This window comes from Mus pahari, chromosome 6 (genome assembly GCF_900095145.1).
Source record: "Mus pahari chromosome 6, PAHARI_EIJ_v1.1, whole genome shotgun sequence".
Classification (NCBI taxonomy): domain Eukaryota; kingdom Metazoa; phylum Chordata; class Mammalia; order Rodentia; family Muridae; genus Mus; species Mus pahari.
The window spans coordinates 35,316,947-35,336,381 of NC_034595.1; the positions used below are offsets into that span (position 1 = coordinate 35,316,947).

The window sequence follows — 19,435 nt, forward strand, 5'->3', positions numbered from 1 at the left end:
AAAAGAAAAGAAAAAGAAATGAAGACCAGCATTTCCTCTTCTCCAACTCCCATGCCCTCCTAGCTGATGATACGCTATATTTACTTCAGCTTGTGATACAAAGCCATCAGATGGAATGGCTTCCACAACTGGATACTACTGCAAAGAAAGAGAGGCAGGAGAGGGGGGAGGAGGGAGGGAAGAAGAGAGGAAAAGAGAAAGCAAAGCAAAACCCTAAGCTATTACAGAGGTGAACAGCAAGTAAATGTTTTGTGTTAGGTCCTGGTTTGTGGATAATTGAGAGGCTCAAATTCTGCCTGACTCTCTGTCTAAAAAGATAATGACCACAGCCCCAACCACAAGTGAAATTCAAGTCTTAGCCCCATGTTCTCCTTCTTCTAAAGTGCAGCCACCTGCATGATTTCAAACATGATTTCATTCTATAGTAGACTAATCTACATAATCACTAATGAAACCCATCCGTGCCACTTGAATGGTCACTGTACTGACTAGTTTTGTGTCAACTTGACACAGCTGGAGTTAGCACAGAGAAAGGAGCTTCAGTTGGGGAAATGCCCCCATGAGATCCAGCTGTAAGGCATTTTCTCAATTAGTGATCAAGGGGGGGATCCCCTTGTGGTGGTGCCATCTCTGGGCTGGTAGTCTTGGTTCTATAAGAGAGCAGGCTGAACAAGCCAGTGGAAGCAAGCCAGTAAAGGACATCCCTCTATGGCCTCTGCATCAGCTCCTGCTCCCTGACCTGCTTGAGTTCCAGTCCTGACTTCCTTGGTGATGAATAGCAATGTGGAAGTGTAAGCAGAATAAACCCTTTCCTCCCCAACTGCTTCTTGGTCTTGATCTTTGTGCAGGAATAGAAACCCTGACTAAGACAGTCACTAAGGACTATCCACACCTGTGGACTGAATAAACATCAAAAGAAGAGGAATCCACGCGTGAAATGTGCACAAATCCACATGCTAGGCACAAAGTCTGCATTAGAGCAGCACTTGCCACTTCTCACCGAGGCCACATGGCAGTTAGTCTGAGTGTTAGCCTGGAGAGGGGTCTCTAACACCCGCAGGCCTGGCCTGGCCACCATGCTCTCGCCCTCAGTGCAGAGGCGGCAAATACACGGGTACAGTCAGAGGGTGGACAATTCCTAGGATGGGCACAGCGGTCAAGGCTCAAACAAGCTTTAAGAGAGCAAACTCTGCTTGCAAACTGTTAACACTTGAACTAAGAACTGTCCAGTGGCTGGGTGAACAGACCCGGCTCAGCCAAAGCTGCTGGGTTTAAGGTATGTGGTGAAGCTGGAAGCACAAGGGGGGTGGGGGGGTGTTAACAGATCCCATGGGTTCGCAGTTCTTTGTCACAGTTCCCACCAAGAAGCAGTGGCACCTAGTCCTACCTAGAAACTGTGGCAGGTCACGGGAAACCTGCTAGAATGTGTCTATTGAAGTCACTCTGCCTCCTTACTGCATGCAGGAGCTGACACACTGCTGTGGGACCCGGGGGGGGGGGGGCCCTTTGCTAAGGTTGACAGCCATCTGGACTCGACAGCAATCTGAACAGGAAGTGCAAGAAATGTTAGCTTCTTCCCAAGGCCGTTTCTTTTCTCAGATGAACCTCTTGCAGGTCTTTCCCTGGCCCACCACTGAAGCTCAGTCTGTCCATACACAGCCTTTGCCTCTAAAAGGAGGTGAGGATGGAAGTGAGCAAGAGGAAAGCAAGCGCAAATGATAGAAGGTCTGGTCTTGGGGCCAAAGGAAATAATCACTTCTTCCTTTTTATCACTTATGATACCCAGCAACACACTGAAACTTATACCAAAGGGGGAAATTGGGGAAGACTCCCCCCAGTAAACCTCCAGCTGGGAGACACAATGCAATCACTCCAGGAGCACAGGTTAACTCGCTTACAATCTGCATCATTACAATCAGCACTCTGATGACCCCAGGCAATGGGCATGACTCTGTCATTACAATCAGCACTCTGAACAGCCCTGTGCTTTAACCTGAGTCATTTTTCCTCCTTTGTGATAGGATCGTTGCTGTAAGTAAGAAGAGAAGGCATTAGGCCTGGCTCAGTCTAGTTCTAGGTCTCCCCTAAGACAGGAAAATGGTGGCACAGACTGTACATGATATCTAGTCTCCCTTCCGTCCTGAGTGGACCAACCAAAGCAGAAACAGTTCTTTCTAATCTAAACTCTGTACTTTCCATGCCTAGTGCATGGTCATTGAACTAATGGAAATATTTCTAACATACCTCTCCAGCTAAGAACTCAAAGGCTCCATGACCAAAGATCTGGGGCAGCACAAGTTTCAAGCATTTATGTGCCCCATATAAAGCTGCTCATAAAAGTAGCCTGTAGTTTATATAGCTGAAAAGCTCACCACAGCTCTAATGAAATAACTTGGTAATTAGTTTTTAACTGCCTCCTTTATCTGCTTAAAATGTCTGTTCCAAGAGTCCAAATACAATGTTTTCTTCAGCCTCATCTCCCCAGAGCTTGAAAAAAAGCTTTGCAACAAATGTAAACATTTGTGAATGAATGAATGAATGAATGAATGAATGAATGTTCTTTGTTAGTTTAAAGGCAGAGTGTCCTAAATTTAGCAACCCTTACTAATTAAATTCAAGTTGCTGCATTTAGGTATGACAAAATGTTTAAAAATAAAAACAGCAGATGTTTGATCTCTAGGTGGCTGGGATTTTTTTTCTTTTTAAAAAAAAAAAAAAATCCTGTACTTATTTTTAGTCTGCAGGAAATCAACCAAATACTGGCATTTGGAAAGCTCCTATATTATGTCAGCCTAAGTCAGGCATACTACATGTACAAAGATGACTGCTACCAGTTGGTGTTTAAAAGTATTTTGACTACCAACCTCTGAATATATCACTTCTAAAAACCACTTTGATGTGGTTTTAGGATACAGAAAGGATATCAATGGCCAACTGATATGAATCAGTTCACAAAGCCCAATCAAGAACGTGTGGGGTCACAAGAGGAATCCCAAATCAACCTCTGTGCTTACAGGATGCTCAGGGTGCGTTCCCCAATCCAGCAACGAAACAGCTGCGCTCTCTGGCGAATTCCAGAGGGGGAAAGTGGGGCACGATGACTCAGGACAGATGTTCTGAGTTCAGGATCTGCGTCACATAGGCACACAGGTCAGCAGGGATTCCAGTGCACAACTTAAAAATGTCGTGAGGCAGAGCTCACTTTCTGGGGGGGCTCAGAGTCGCCCTGATCTGCTGAGGAGACTAGCTGAAGCCAATACCACCCAGTAGGAGCTGAAGGTCTAGGATAAAGGGCACAGGCTATTTCTGAATGAACATCACTTTATTCATCTTTAAGGTCTTAATTAACATAGCAAGTTAAAAATACTAGGAAGAAGGCAGCAGAGGACCTAAGACAAACAAACACAAGTGAGCCTCCTCCTGCTGCCATTGTTCTGCTGTGGGAGTCTCGGGAGCCCCAGGGCACACCTTGCAGCAGCCGGTCAGCCAGCCACCGTCAGCCCGCCACAGGGCACTGGGAAAGGACCACAGCCTCTGCGGCACAGGCAGGCGCACAGGCACAGACACAGACATGCATGCGGCTTTCTGCAATTACAGCACTCGCCCTCCTCCCCTTGGGAAGAGTCAAAAAAGGGAGGGGGCGTGGGAAGACCCGGCAAGCCTGACAGGAAGCTGCTAAGAGGACAATGTCATCTGACAAAACCGGCAGGTCTCTAATGAAACCGAACTCTTTAATTTATTTCCCCAAAGCTTTCCGTAAATAAATCCTCACAGACTTAGAGAGGACCTGGCAATTATGTCCCCCTGGAACTGCTAAATAAATACAACATACTCACGGGTTTACGGCAGGCAGCTGTAACTTCAGAGGAAAGAACACGGTTCCACTGTGAGGATGGCTCTCTCTCCTACCAGATCTTTTTAAAAACCAACTAAAAGAGGAGTCCTTTCTTAATGTAAAACCAACAGAAACCTTCAACGTCTGCTTCGTTCCCCAGTCTCGAGAGACCTTCAATGGCCAGACCTGGCAGAGAAGTTACCAGCATCAGCCCGGCTCGCGGAGCACTGCAGGGGTGAATTTAAGACCTGGCAGAGACAGTGGCAGCTACACTCACTACTGTGGCGGCCGCTTCCGCAGGAAGGGATGCTGGGAGATTTTTTTTTTTTCCCCAATCCCTGCCACAGCCTAGTCCTAATCCATCACTGTTTAATTATCCTAGAGCAGGCACAGCAGGTAGAGATGGACTGGGCTTATAAAAACCTGTAGGACCCTCAGAGATTTCTCACCTAACCGAGGCATTTCTCCATCTATCAAGAGGTAGCATGAATTACTTTAAGAAAAATGTGAGAACAGGTTGTTATTCCCAGATATGACTTACATTTCCTACCCATGGACTGACTTTCTTAAAAGACAATCGAGGGGCACAGAATAAGGAAAAATCAGTTTCTCCATAGCTTTTAGTCTTGCCTGATATTTCAGTGGCCAACACCTATCACATGACAGTTAAATTACTGGAAAGGCCAATTTCAGATTGGCATCTAATAAATATTATTTCAAGTGTGTTTGGGTTTAGAGTTGTGGGTTTTTGGTTGAGCTTTGATTGTTGACATGGAGTCTTGCTCTGTAGCCCAGGCTATCCTGAACTCAGGGTCCTACTGCCTCCTCTTCCCAAATTCTAGGCCAAGATAAACACACCTTATCAAGCCCAGCCCTTGAAGTGGATTTGGCTAATCCCAAACCAAAAACATCATCCTTAAAGAACTCTACTGCACAGAGCCTAAATAAGCAAGATTCTGTAGCTGTAACTTGGTTCCATCTAACAAGGGCTCAGCTCACAACAGCTGAAACTGTCTTCTTATAGGATCCATTATTGTTTCTGATAAAAAAAAGTAGTATCTGGATGTGGTGTCACATGCCTGTAATCCCTGACCGGGGAGGTGGAGGCAGGAGAATCAAGATTTTGCAACCAGTCTCAGCTACATGGTGAATTCCAGGACAATCTAGGCTATACAAGACACTGTTTCAGTAAAGAAAAAGTTACTATCAAGTCAAATAAGCTGGTGTTTCCAGATTACAAATAATAACTAGAAAAAGATTAAAACCGTATACAATCCCATAACCCAGAGATAATTACCGCCAACACTTTGTAACTTAGAATATTCGCTGTTTCCTGTCATATGGACGGGACTTAACAATAATGTGTTTTCTTCTTTTATATCTGCTCTCCATGCAATGTATTATCTTCTTGCTCATGACTTTTCCTGGGATGATGTGAACAAATGTCTAGTCATCCCAGGTAAGAAACTGAGGACAAAACAAAGAAACCATTCCAGCCAAGTCTTGCTTGATGACCGAATGAGTTCACTGGGGTCATTCACAGAGGACTCCAAGGTAAGTCACCCCTAACAGTTCTACCCAGTGTGGGTGAGAACTCAGGAGGGACTGTGTCTACAGAGTCCTGGCCAACTCATAGGCACCTCTGTCTCTTCTTCCAGCAATGGTTTTCTGCTTGTACAACTTTAGGGAGGGGCTTTGTGAGGCTCCCAGCTGTCCTGACCTGTTCTCAAAATCGCTTTCTCTATCTGGTCAGCTTCCTTTCTACCTAGATACACAGCATCTCTCCATAAAAAATACAACGATTTGCCCCATATATGACCTGTGTCTAACCAGCTGTACTTCCTGGTACCCTTTTACACCTGTTTATTATTTGCTGGGGAAGAGGAACACACAGGTACCACAGCACATATGAAGACCTGGGAGCAGCCTTTAAGAGTTAGGTTCTCTCCTGCCATGTGGGTCCAAGATTGAGCTCAAGGTCGTCAGGCTTTGCAGCAAGCACCTTTATCCACTGAGCCGCCTTGCTGGCCCAACCACCCAAATTTCTAAAAATGCTCACTAGAGTTAGTACACATAATGACAGTTGCTATATTTGTGTACCTACTGTGGGCTAAATAGTGTGATGAGCGGAGCAAATATAACTGCTACTCTCCTGGAATTCTATACAGAGGAGAAGCTATATAGATATATTCACCAGATGTAGTCAATACTGTGCTACCAAAAAGAACTACAGACAGCAAGGAACACATCAGAGACCTGCTCTTGTGAAGATGAGCATGGGGGGAGGGGTGACGCATAGCAATCCAACTGCAAAACTCTCGGTACAGTGTAGTTCACACCTTAACTTGTCATCATTATTAATGTCTTCCAACTAATATTTCTTTATCCTCCACCAAAACTTAAATGTAGATTTTAACTATATTTTGTATATATTTTGAATATAGTGTATGTATATTCAAAATATTGATATTGATAGTGAGAATTGATATGTATATAAACTGGTATACATTTAATCAATTAGAATATAACAACTATAAAATTACAAGAGGTAGGCTATGTACATAACTCTAGAAATCTTTTTTTATTTTTTTTTTAAGATTTATTTATTTATTTATCATATGTAAGTACACCGTAGCTGTCTCCAGACACTCCAGAAGTGGGAGTCAGATCTTGTTACAGATGGTTGTGAGCCACCATGTGGTTGCTGGGATTTGAACTCAGGGCCTTCGGAAGAGCAGTCGGGTGCTCTTACCCACTGAGCCATCTCACCAGCCCTCTAGAAATCTTCTAAGCAGCCAGAGACCACAGGTGTCTCAGCATCTCCAATTGACATGCCCAGAAGCTGAAGAAGGTTAGAGATTAAGAACACTGGAAGGTGTGATAACTTAAAATGGAGTTTTTTACATGGCTCTGTAGTGGGGAATGGGGGGGCATGGGGGAGTAGAACGGGGGCAGGGCAGGGAGAGAGAGAACACTAGAAATCAAACCCAGAGCCCTGCACAAGCGCTAGGTAAGCTCTCCATCACTGAGATGCAACCCCAGCCTTTAGTTTTCCTTTCCTTTATCTAAGTGTTTCCTTAGGATGGTGGCAAGCGGCAGACATAAAACATACTTCTTTACCCAATGAGTACAGAACTGATTGCCTGTCTGCTCATAACATTTACACAGTAGACTTCCATTACTTTTTCTCTGGCATAAAGTCACCACCCGCATGTGTGTTCGCACCCTTCGCCCCAGCGGTGCTGACACCCAGACCAGGTTGGAGGAGGATGTCGGGGAGGGGGGGGGGGGGGTTTGAGGGAGAAAGCCACCAGTTGATGGTGCTGTTTGAAGAAAGTGGGGTTGGGGTGTGCTTTCAGAGTTTAGGGCCTCTCCCCACTTCCAGTTCACTCTCTTCTTTCTGCTTGTGTCTAAAGCTCTGACCAGCCAGCTAACTGCTAGAGCTGCCGTGCCTTTTACACTGTTGTGGACTCCCCTGTGAAGAGAACCAACATAAACTCTTCCGTAAGTTCCCTTAGTGTGTATTTTATCACACAACAAAAACAAACTAAGGGAAGTGCTGCAGGAGTGTCCCTGTCCAATTACATTAGTGTAGAGGAGGCCTGTGTTGGACAGGGAAAAGGGAGGCGGAGCTAAGAGCTGAAGAGACAGAGAACTCAGGGGAGAGAGAAGGAAGATGCCTGCGGACATGAACCTGTGTGGCATTTACCAGCCACAAGTAGTTGTGGTTTTGTAAGGTTAGATTAATAGGGGTAAAACATTTATCATTATCAATTGGCTCTGAAATTATTGTATTGGCATCTTGTAAGTTGTGATATTATTGATACATAAATCTAATTGGTTAACTATAAGCTTAACAGTTTTAATTCTACTAGTAACTGGGTGATGTGATGGCTGACCATGGGGTGAGTGGTGCATTGCATGGTTTCGAGAGGAATTCGCCCCCACCTCCTGCCCCGCCAGAGAGATGGCAGGCAGAGGGAACCCTGAGTGAGGTAACCCAGTGGGAGCCCTGTGGCCCATTGGTTGCCAGCACTAGCTGGTCCTTCCCACAACCTAGAGACTTTCTAGAATTTTTATCCATATACAACCAACTTTGGTCCCCAAACTAGCTTAAGGCTCTATGATGTAGAGAATGTGCTCAAAAGATGTCTGTTAAACCTAGAGTGTCTTGTAAATTCAAAAAATTAGTATGGGAGAAAAGGTGGAGGGGGAGGAGGAACAGCAGGAGGAGAAACAGGAGAAAGAACTGCAGGAGGAGGAGCAGCAGGAGAAGGAGGAGCAGCAGGAGGAGGAGCAGCAGCAGGAGGAGCAGCAGGAGGAGGAGCAGCAGGAGGAGGAGCAGCAGGAGGAGGAGAGCAGGAGGAGGAGGAGCAGCAGCAGGAGGAGCAGGAGGAGCAGGAAGGAGGCACCAGCGCCACCACCATGCAAAGTAGGTATTCTTTTACCCATGGTCTGATGGGGTAGAGCTCAGAAATGGGAAAATATGCAAATTAGAGTTCTTTTCTCTTGTCTGTTAAATGTAGAAGAATTTTTTTCTTTTATAAAAAATGGTTTTTTAATGTTAGAGCCATTATGCAGCTGCATGAAAATAATCAGAATAGCTCACATCTTGAGTGGTATAATGGTTCTATAAAAACAGCAGTATTTTCTCGATATCTATCGAACATTGACTGGCATTTATCGGTGAAGCTTGTTTTATATCTAAGTTAACAAAATACTTACAAATCAGTTACTTCATAGGGTTAAAGGTGTGTGTACTAGAAAATAATTCTTACTTACACAGAATTAAGTGGAAAGCATCCATATACTATTTTAGTGAATAATTTCTGTTGAAAATAGAGGGCCAACCTGTCTGTAAATGATAGCACTGTACTGATGCCACAAGAGACCACATTGAAAGCACAGGTGTCACTTCAAAGAGCTAAACAAGGGATTAACTTTCTTACAAAAATTACACCAAATCATACATTCTTCTGGACGTATTTTCTTTTAGATTGGCCCGCAGTTTCTAAATGCCAAGTAATCCGCTAATTGATGAGAGGGCTGACCCACAGAACTCTTCGTTAAGTACTCAAAGGCACAGGCGAAGCTGCCTCAATAGACTCAGAAGCTTCTACCTGACATCCGTGGGACACAACACTGGAAGGGCATCCATCAGCACTGCAGGCAACCTCAGAACGTTCAGATGACAGCTAAGGACTGCTGTCTTACACGTCCGTTCTGAACAACAAAATAAAACACACGGCACGGAAATGACTGAACAATAATGAAAGCCATGTAAGCCCCCTGCCACCGCTTCCTAATTTGTTAGTGACTTACTAAATGTGTATGATACACAATACTAAATTACACTCAGTAAAATGTCGCTCAGCCCAGTATGTCTAAGCCTTTGAGGAGTTCTGTAGATGCCATTCTATGAGCACAGTGAGAGAAGAAGGCGGGGGGGGGGGGTAGAGAGACACTGATTAACTCTCAACGTCGAGATGTTCATCCCAAAGGATGAAATTCTCAAGTATCTGCTTTTAAATGTTTTATTAGTCATTTTACGTGACTGTTTTATCAAAGGTAGAAAAAAAAAAAAAAAAAAACAGATAGCATGACAGGGGAAAAGACAGCTGGAAGGGAGGTTAAAAGGCAATGGACTCATCTAACACTTAATTGGCAGGCCATTTATGTTGGGCCCCATTTTGGCTCCGGTTTGAGCCTTGAGGGCAAACCCGAGTTTTTTTGTTTTTTGATTTTTTTTTTTTTAAGATTTATTTATTTATTATACATAGGTACACTGTAGCTGTCTTCAGACACTCCAGAAGAGGGAGTCAGATCTTGTTACGGATGGTTATGAGCCACCATGTGGTTGCTGGGATTTGAACTCCGGACCTTCAGAAGAGTAGTTGGGTGCTCTTACCCACTGAGCCATCTCACCAGCCCCAAACCCGAGTTTTGAGACCAGTCTCAGTCACTTCCGTATGAGGTGACTCAGCAAAACCTGTTTGGCCCTGCCATTGATGAGGTAAAGCTTTGCCATTGGCCCTATCAGTCACTCCATACCCTCCATCACCCTTCCCTGCCTCCCACAAAAAAATCCCTATGCTTATATAAGCAAGAAGCTGATGCCATCCAGTCGAGTTCCTGCTTCATCAAGACTCCCGGCTCTGTGTGTTTCTTTTGAGCCACAGACACTCGCCATCCTGCTCAGCCCTGGAGAGACCCCGGCGGGACCAGGACCTCTCTCCTCTTGTCTGGACCTGCTTGCAAGGAGCTGGCAATTTACATAAAGCTCAAGTAAAAATTGAGTCCACTGCAGGGCGGTGGTGGTGCACACCTATAATCGCAGCACTTGGGAGGTAGAGGCAGGCAGATTTCTGAGTTCGAGGCCAGCCTGGTCTACAAAGTGAGTGAGTTCCAGGACAGTCAGGGCTATACAGAGAAACCCTGTCTCAAAAACCAAAAAAAAAAAAAAAAAAGAAAAAAATGAGTCCACCAATGGTTGAGAAACGGCAGAAGTGATTCCTTCAGCACCAGGTAGTGTTTGCATCATTAGATTGAGCACTGGTGGATTATCTATGAGCTAACAAACAGCCAGTCACAAGTCATTTTTGTGAAAAAGCATGTATTTTAAAGACCTCTTTCATCAGTTATCCTGTGCTTGGTAAGTGCGCTGTGCTGGCAGGACTTTTTTTTATTATTATTTTTATGTGCACAAGTGTTTTGCTGCATGTATGTCTGGCGAGAAGCCAAAAGAGGGCTTTAGAGAACTTGGCACTGAAGTTACAGAAGATCCTGAGCTGCTGTGTGGAGGCTGGGAAGCCAACCAGGTCCTCTGGAAGGGCAGTTTACTTTTTTAACAACTTAACTATCTCTTGGCTGGAGGTTTTTTTTTAATATGTGAAAATGCTTATATTCTCTTTTGAGTATATTTTCTCAACGGGGCATGCTTCAGTCTGAGTATCTGTGGACCTCCAAAATTCCTCTGTTGGAGCCTAATCCTCAGGTGCCAGGTTAGAAAGCTGGGCTTCAGGGGGCAATTAGGTCATAAGGACTCCACTCTCATGGATGGCCTTACTTCCTGCCTTAATTAGGGTTTTATTGCTGTGAAGACACACCAAGACCAATGCAGCGTTTATAAAGGACAACATTTAACTGGGTTGGTTTACAGGTTCAGAGGTTCAGCCCATTATCATCGTGGCAGGAAGCATGGCAGCATCCAGGCAGTTGTGGTGCTGGAGAAGAAGCTAAGAGTTCTACATCTTGATCCATAGACAGCCAGAAAGAGATTCTTTTCTGCACTGGGCAAAGCTTAAAAGCATAGGATGAGCCAGGTGTGGCAGAGGCAGGCGGATTTCTGAGTTCGAGGCCAGCCTAGTCTACAGAGTGAGTTCCAGGACAGCCAGGGCTACACAGAGAAACCCTGTCTCAAAAAAAACAAAAAACAAAACAAAACAAAACAAGCATAGGATGATACTCAAAGCCCACCTACACAGTGACACACTTCCTCCAACAAGGCCACACCTCCTAATAGTGATACTTCCCATGGGCCAAGCGTATTCAAACCACCACACTGCCCTTACAAAATGACGTGCAGTTGATGGGTTTGCCTCTTCCCCGTGCAGAGACCAAGAGACACGGGCTTTTGCTCATCTCTTGAACCCACAGGCACCATGGAAGCCTGGCCCCTTTGTCTGAACTCTGTGTGCTCCTTTACGGTCCAGTCACTGCTCACCTTTTCAGGTACCACTGAAAGATCATCACTGAAGCCAACAGGAAAAAAATACTAAATGCTTTCTAGCAGTTATTTGCCAACATTTTACCCGTAAAACCTTAAAATAGATAAAATAACACATTACCACCAAATGAGGGGGAAATGGCTTTACATTATCACATACTCATCTACAACTTATGGTTGAAAAGATCAGGTGTGAGGAAGGAAAGATGTCCACAAAAATATGTATTTCCATTGTAAGTTCCTAATAACCTGGCTAAACACACCTACCTATTCCACCTTCTCCAAGCATGGCTAGCTCTCAGAAGTTCTTGTGCATCGACACATCCATCACCATTCCTGCATCCTCGGGATCCCATTAACCCCCTACAAACTCCTACATCAGGGTTCATTCAACTCTTAACAGAGTGCTACGGGCATGGAAGCCATTGCTGAAAACACATTAAACCCACAACCACTGTGGAGACAAATGTGCTGTGTCCCCCTAGACTCTTTCTAACTACTGTGAGAAGGAAAGATGTCTGTCCCATTGTCCACTGTGGTTATGAGGAAGAGTCAATCCAAACTGTCAAAGGGAGAAACCCCCAAGTGCCTAGTCCACCCCCTACTACTCAGCCCCAGGAGTCTGCAGCCACTCAACAGTACTGTGGCAACAGCCCCACGTCTTTTCTACCCCCACTGTTATACGCTTGCAGACATGTGTGTTCAGGACAGCTTTCAGGAGTGTGGTTCCTGGTGAATGAACTCAGGTCGTCAGGCTTGGTGGCAAATGTCCCTATTCACAACCATCTCTCTAGCACCAAAGACTTTTTTTTTTTTCCAAGATAGCTTTTCACGTAGCCCAGGTTAGCCTCAAGCTTGCTACATGGCCACGGATGATCTTGAACTTAATCTCCTTGAGTACTGGAATTACACATTTGCACCACCACTCCCAGTTTACTGACTGGGGATAAAACTCAAGGCTTTCCATGTCCTAAGCATACTCTTCCCAACTGGGCCACATTCCCAGTTCAAAGCATTTTAGGGACTCTTCCTATGCCGTGTCAAGGTCATTTATGAACAAACTATTTCACATACCACAATAAGAGTATGTGCACAGGCTGGGAAAGAATGGCTTGTTGTGAGTGAACCATGGAACACATGCCAACACCAAATGGTTCAACCAAGAAACAGAATCTCAAAAGAGAGATCATAGGGAGTTGTGTGTAACACGCGTAGCAGATCTCTGCAGATCTCTACAAGTTATGAGATGGGTCTGACTGACCACACCTCCCTAAAAGCTTGCCTCCTCAGGCCACACAAGTCACAAAACTCATAAACAATTTAAATTTATTCAAACTATATAGTCCACGTGCCACTTCTTTTCATCAGGCTGGCCAAGACTACTGGTGAGAGCTTCTCTCAAAAAATAGATTAGATTAGATTAGACAGACAGGCAGACAGACAGACAGTACTAGAATAGCCTAAGGAGAAATGCTGTCTAAATACAGCATGGTATGATAGTTGGGATGATAAGAGAAAGAAGGGACCCTAAGTGAAATCTAAATAAATAAGAACAATGGACAGACCGCAGTTGGCATAAGTGATCCATGGCTTCCTGCTACTGTAACAAATGCTGATGCTCAGGTGATGTCAGATAAGGAAAGGGTATTTGGGCTCACTCTTTTCAGGCTTACTTCACAGCTGGTCCACCTCGTCACCTTGAGGTCTATGGCAATGCAGTTCGTCTGGGCAGAAGTGCAGGGCAAAGGAGATGGGAGGCAAAAAGGGAAGGGGGAGGCTGGAGTCCCCTAATTTCCTTCGTCAGCATACTGCCAATGACCTGAAGCCTACTTATTGTGCCCCAGCTCTTAAAATTTCCCAGTTCTTGGCAAGAGCACCAGGCTGAGGACAATGCCCACGTCATAAGCCGTGTAGGGAACTCTCCTGATGTGAATTCTAGCATGGTCCATGTTACTCAGTGTGAGAAATAACATGCAGTGGTTAATAAATGACTAGTAAGGAAGCCAGTGCGGGGTACACGGGAGCTCTCTTTGCTCCTTTCACAGGAAATCCTCAAATCTGAAGCCATTCCTAAATGGAAAAGGTGGTTTTTTCTGTTCTTTTGTTTTTGTTTGTGTTTTATTAGACTCATGGGCAACCAACAACAACAAAAAAAAAAAAAAAAAAAAACATTAAAACCTGTGGTCAAAATAAACATTTACAGTTCCAACATAAAAGTATTAAGTACACTATAGCAAATGGAAGATTAGGATGCATATAATTTAAGAACTGTAAGAGCATAATAGATGTCCAAGTTGGCGGTAATGCCCGTAATCCTAGCTCTCAAGAGGCTGAGACAGAAAGATCAAGATTCAGAGGCCAGCCAGGGCCAGGCAAGGCTCTGTCTCTAAACAGCAGTGACAACAAAAGTAAACAGATTCAAATAAGGTGCGTAAATGTCTTATGCTTAAGCACGAAAACAGGTATCACTTAAGGATGGATGGTGGTAAATTTTAGGTCCACTTGGCCGAAGCTAGAGTCATCTAAAAGGGGGAAACCTCAACTGAGAAAATGCCTCCATAGTACTGGGCTGTAGACAAGCCTGTAGGGCATTTTCTTAATTAGTGATTGATGGGGGAGGGCCCAGCCCACTGTGGGTGGTGCCATCCCTGGGCAGGTCGTCCTAGGTTCTATGAAAAAGCGGCAGAGCAAGCTATGGGGAGCAAGGCAGTGAGCAGGCATCCCTCTGTGTCCTGGGTCAGTTCCTGCCTCAAGGTTCCTGCCGCATTTGAGTTCCTCTCCTGACTTCCCTCAGTGATGGACCTTAGCTGAAATAAACCTTTTCCTCTACAAGTTGCGTTGCTCATGGTGTTTCATGACAGTAGTAGTAACCCTAACAGGACAGTGTGACTAATCTTCAGGTCACACTCTGGGGTGGTAATACTGAAGCCTGCATGGCTCATGTAGGACTGGTACCCACATAAACAGAAGAAACTTTTCTGAAAGTGCTAGGGATTGAAGTGTCCTCTCCCAAAGAAGGCCTCGCCCTCGGTGTGGTAAGAGTTAAGATGGGAGATGGTTCAAGTTCAAAGGAGTGAGGCGCTCAAAATGAGACCGATGACTCCCAAAAACAGTGCTCCACCATGTGAAGACAGAGCAAGACAAACCTGTACAAGTGGGACACAGCGCGGCCTCACTAGAACCCAGTCACGCTGGTACCTTTACCTCTGACTCTCAAGGTTCAGAACACCGAGACTGTAAGTTTCTGTTGCTTAAGCCATGCAGTGAGCTGTATTACATTCTGTTACGAAGCTCAAGCTAATTTCAGGATATGTAAGCAGCAATAAACATATTCATTCATCCCTTTTAAACCAACAATCCTATAGCCAAGTTCTTAATTATTTCCAAATAATCAAACATAAACAATGCAAACATGTGACCTAGTTATATAAATGAAAACATACATCATTTAACCCTTTTTTAGTGCTGGAAAGATGGCTTAGTGGTTAAGAGTGTTTGTTGCTCTAGCAGAAGACCCGGTTTCAACTCACAACACCCACATTGCCACTCACTACTATCCCTAACTCCAGTCCCAGAGGATTCAGTGTCCTCTTTAAAACTGGAGGGGTTTTCATGTCTGTTTGGCTTTTCAAGACAGAGTTTCTCTGTGCAACCCTGGCCATCCTGGAACTCAATCTGTATGTAGACCAGGCTAACCTCAAACTGAGATTCACCTACCTCTGCCTCCCAAATGCTAGGACTAATAAATATCCTGTGCCACATTCTCCTAGCTAAAAATTTGTTTAAAAAAAAATTAGACCGATAACAGCTTAAATATCTAACAACGGAGAGGTAGCTGGCTACAGTATCCTACTTGATCTAATGATATTCAATCATCTTAAATTATTACAAAAACCACTCAGGCTTAAAATTAAATACTAAGCAAAAGCAACAATCTATAATAAAGCTAACTGTGTAAATAATATGGACAAATGTTTAGAACATTAGCTATAAACATAGTAATTTGCTGGAAAGCATTCTTTTATTTAACAATGCAAGAATTAAACATGGTTGAGAATGTTTGGTAGATCCTAAGTGTAATTACATCCTAACTTTTTCGTTATAGACTTGGGATGTTTTTCCAGACGGTGGCCACTACTCTCAAAACCCTGAGAATGAAATACTGACATTTTATACACAAGAACCATCAACTTCTCACGACGACACGCATTTTTGTTTGTTGTTTTTGTTTATCTAAAGAAGCTTTCTCTATGTAGCCCTGATGGTCCTGGAACTCGCTCTGTAGATCAGGCTGACCTTGAACTCATAGGGATCCACCTGCCTCTGCCGAGTTCTGGGATTAAGGGCGTGGACAACCCCTGCCTGGCTTCACCTCTTTTCATTATGTTATTCCTTACCTAGAGATGGTCTCCAATGCATCTTCAAAGATATCCTGGAAAGGAGGAAAACACACAGTGAGTTCTCAAGAATGGAGAAAAAGGATGAGTCTATGAATAGGGAGTGGGGTGGGAAAGGATGGGGGCGGGAGGGGGGCAGTAAAAATCCTAGTGGAATACACCCTCAGAAGAGCTTGGGAACTGAAGCGAGATTTCTTTCTGCTCTTACTGTGGCAGAGAATTCAGCCTGAGCAGCTGTCACTGCTCCGTTTCATTCACCCGACAGAGAACACCCCATGAGTAGCAGGACATGCCCACATCAGTCTTCGCTCTCTCCCGCCTTTATCTCAAACCTACCCACCAATCCTACGGTCCTAAGCTAGGCTTAGCCCACCACCATGCCATGCTGCATGCCAGTAGCCTGCTCAAAGGCATCGTCATCTTCTGTCCTAGTTAGGGTCACTATCATTGTGATGAAACACCTTCACCTAAGCAGCTTGGAGAGGAATGGGATTATTCAGCTGACACTTCCGTATCACTGTTCATCACTGAAGGAAATCAGGATGGGAACTCACACAAGCCAGGAACCAGGAAGCAGGAGCTGACACAGTGGCCGTGGAGGGGTGTTGCCTACTGGCTTGCTCCCCATGGCTTGCTCAGCCTGCTTTCTTATTGAACCCAGGACCACCAGCCCAGGGATAACACCATCTACAATGGACTGGGCCCTCCCCCATCAATCACTAATTAAGAAAATTCTCAGGGCTAAAAACCTGCTAAATGCTCAGCAGTTAAGGCCACTGACTGTTCTTCCAGAGGTTCTGAGTTCAATTCCCAGCAACCACATGGTGGTTCGCAGCCATCTACAATGGGATTCAATGTCCTCTTCTGGTGTGTCTGAAGACAGTGACAGTGTACTCACATACATAAAATAATAAATCTTAAAAAAAAAAAAAAAAACTAGCCAGAATATTCATATTCTCTCTCCTTCCCTCCGTCCTTTCTCTCCCCTCCCCCTATCTCACATGCACAACACACTCCACACTCAGACACATACAGACCGCACACATGCGCTCCCTTTCTTCCATCGAGCCGCCCCCTCCTTTCCCTGGCGGTAGGCACGCGCACACCCCTGCCCTGCCCACCCACCTCGAAGCACACCTCCAGCCCGCCCCTCACCCATTCCTCTTCAGCCACAGAGCTTTCTTTTCTGCACCTCTAACACGCCATGTTCCCATGTTCGTGTATGTCTCCCAGCAGTGTGGCCCTCCCCGGCCCAGGCTGATCCCCACCACTCGGTTTTACTGCCGAATGTCACTTCCTCAAGGTTAGGACTTTGATCACACTAATTAAAGTCACCAAAAATAGCAACTTATAATTTCTCATCAACTGACTTATTTCGTCCACAATACTTATAATCTATAATCATCTTCCTTGTTTATCTAGCAAATAACTAATTGTAAGAAGGAGAAAATGTCACAGTTGCAGTACTTGGGATTTAAAATGCCACGTGAAGCCAGGAAGCACCATGCGGCCTTGCATTAAGGTCAGAAACACCAGGGACGGCCAGCTGGTGACTGGTGGGGTAGGACCCCGACGGAGTTTACCATGCAAGCCTCACAACCTGGGTTCAATCCCCAGAACCCACAAAAGACAGAAGAGAAAAAGACTCTGAGGTTGTTCTTTGACACCCTGCCCTGACACACGCCCCCCACCCACCCCACCCCCACCCCTACCCCCGCATAGGCTGGACTCAAACACGGGTAACAAGAGCAATGGAGGTATGGGGCAAGTGGAAGCCTACTAAGAGAAGACCACTTCCTCCTGGTAATCCATGCCTATATTTCCTTTTGTTTTGCTTTCATGAACTTTGATCAGCTCTGTTCTGTGACGTTTGCTGGAAAGAATGGGACCTGAGTTGTCCCTCTAGCCTGGGTGGCAGCATACCACCCAGGTAGTCTAAGGTCACAAAGAAATACTATTTCCGCCGGGCGTGGTGGCGCACGCCTTTAATCCCAGCACTTGGGAGGCAGAGGCAGGTGAATTTCTGAGTTCAAGGCCAGCCTTGTCTACAGAGTGAGTTCCAGGGCAGCCAGGACTATACAGAGAAACCCTGTCTAAAAAAAAAAAAAAAAAAAAAAAGAAAGAAAGAAAGAAAGAAAGAAAGAAAGAAAGAAAGAAAGAAAGAAAGAAAGAAAGAAAGAAAGAAAGAAAGAAATACTATTTCCCCTTCCCTTGAAGGGCCAACCCATGTGGGCCTGTCCATCACTTGGCAATCTGTCCAATATTCCTGGAAGATATTAAAAGATGAGTGTGGAGCCAGAGAGATGCTCAGCTGTCAGGAGCATCCTTGGGTGCCACTCCTGCTGAAGACCTGGGTCCTGTTCTCGGCAGCAGCAGCAACAGCAGCAGGGAGCTCACAACCACCTGGAACCCCAGCTCCAACGGTTCCAACACCCTCTTAGAGCCTCTGTGGGCACCATGAACCCATGTGTACATACACAGAGAGATACATAAATAAAATTAAGCCTTTTCTTTTTATTTTTTTAAAAAAGCTTTTTTAAATGGGACTAACAACAATCCCCTCAGGGAAGTGTGTCCTTCCTGAGCAAGGAGCATGTCTCTATGTGGCCACAACAGCCGTCCACATCTCACTAAGCCTGCCTGAGGCTCCAATTTCTATCTCACGACCATAGCTTCTTCCTTCCATCTCCTTTCCAGATACCAGCCAAAGATCCTAAATCAGCTTGACTGATGCTCTGGGCATCCCACCCTCTGAACACACACACCAACTCTATTCTTCCTTTAATGCCTGCCAGCTTCCCAGCTTTTCTGGCCTTAACTCAAACGGCTTGACTTTCTTACCTACCTACTCCCGAGTGGCAGCCCGCCTGCCCTGTTTTTTGCTGTTTGTCTGTTTGTTTTTGTTTGTTTTCCCTCTCAAACTCCAACAAAGCTGCTCTCTGCTTTTCTTCTGAGCCATCTTAAATTCTATTATCTAACGTAAGAACACTATTATATAATCGAGTTTTAGGTCAGTCAGACCTACATCGCAAAAAATTCTTTCTCCGAAAATAAATAAATAAAAGAAAAAGAAAATCAAAGCAAGTCCTATGTGAACCTAAACTGAACGACGGGGCTCTTAGTCAGAAGCTATACAGGCTAATTCTCCAGAGACCACCTCCAGATCCCCACCTGTAACTGCTCCTAGGCCTGGCAGTTTACAAAACACAACCTTCTCCAGGTCTCAAGGGCTACAACCATCTCAATTAGAGCAGACTACTAGGGGAGAAAAGAAAAAAGACACGGCACAGTTGATTCTCTGACCAAGGTCTTTAAATCCAACTTTCATTTGTGTGTGGGGGAGGGAGGGGTAATCTTTCAGTTAATAAAATGGGTTTCAGCGGGGCATGGTGGCGCACGCCTTTAATCCCAGCACTCGGGAGGCAGAGGCAGGCGGATTTCTGAGTTCGAGGCCAGCCTGGTCTACAGAGTGAGTTC

General features: G+C 45.0%; 1 protein-coding gene across 2 annotated transcripts in view; it reads right to left on the minus strand.

Annotated features, from left to right (window-relative positions):
* Ttc39b (tetratricopeptide repeat domain 39B) overlaps window positions 1-19,435 on the minus strand; it is a 100,007-nt gene that overhangs the window by 58,030 nt on the left and 22,542 nt on the right. Inside the window, exon 2 of one of the 2 annotated variants that reach the window (XM_021200280.2) lies at window positions 15,959-15,993. In XM_021200280.2, the coding sequence (XP_021055939.1) occupies window positions 15,959-15,993 (35 nt within the window). Of the gene's footprint in view, window positions 1-3,836; window positions 4,012-15,958; window positions 15,994-19,435 lie in introns of those variants that run through there. The other variant, XM_029540039.1, reaches the window with a different exon arrangement.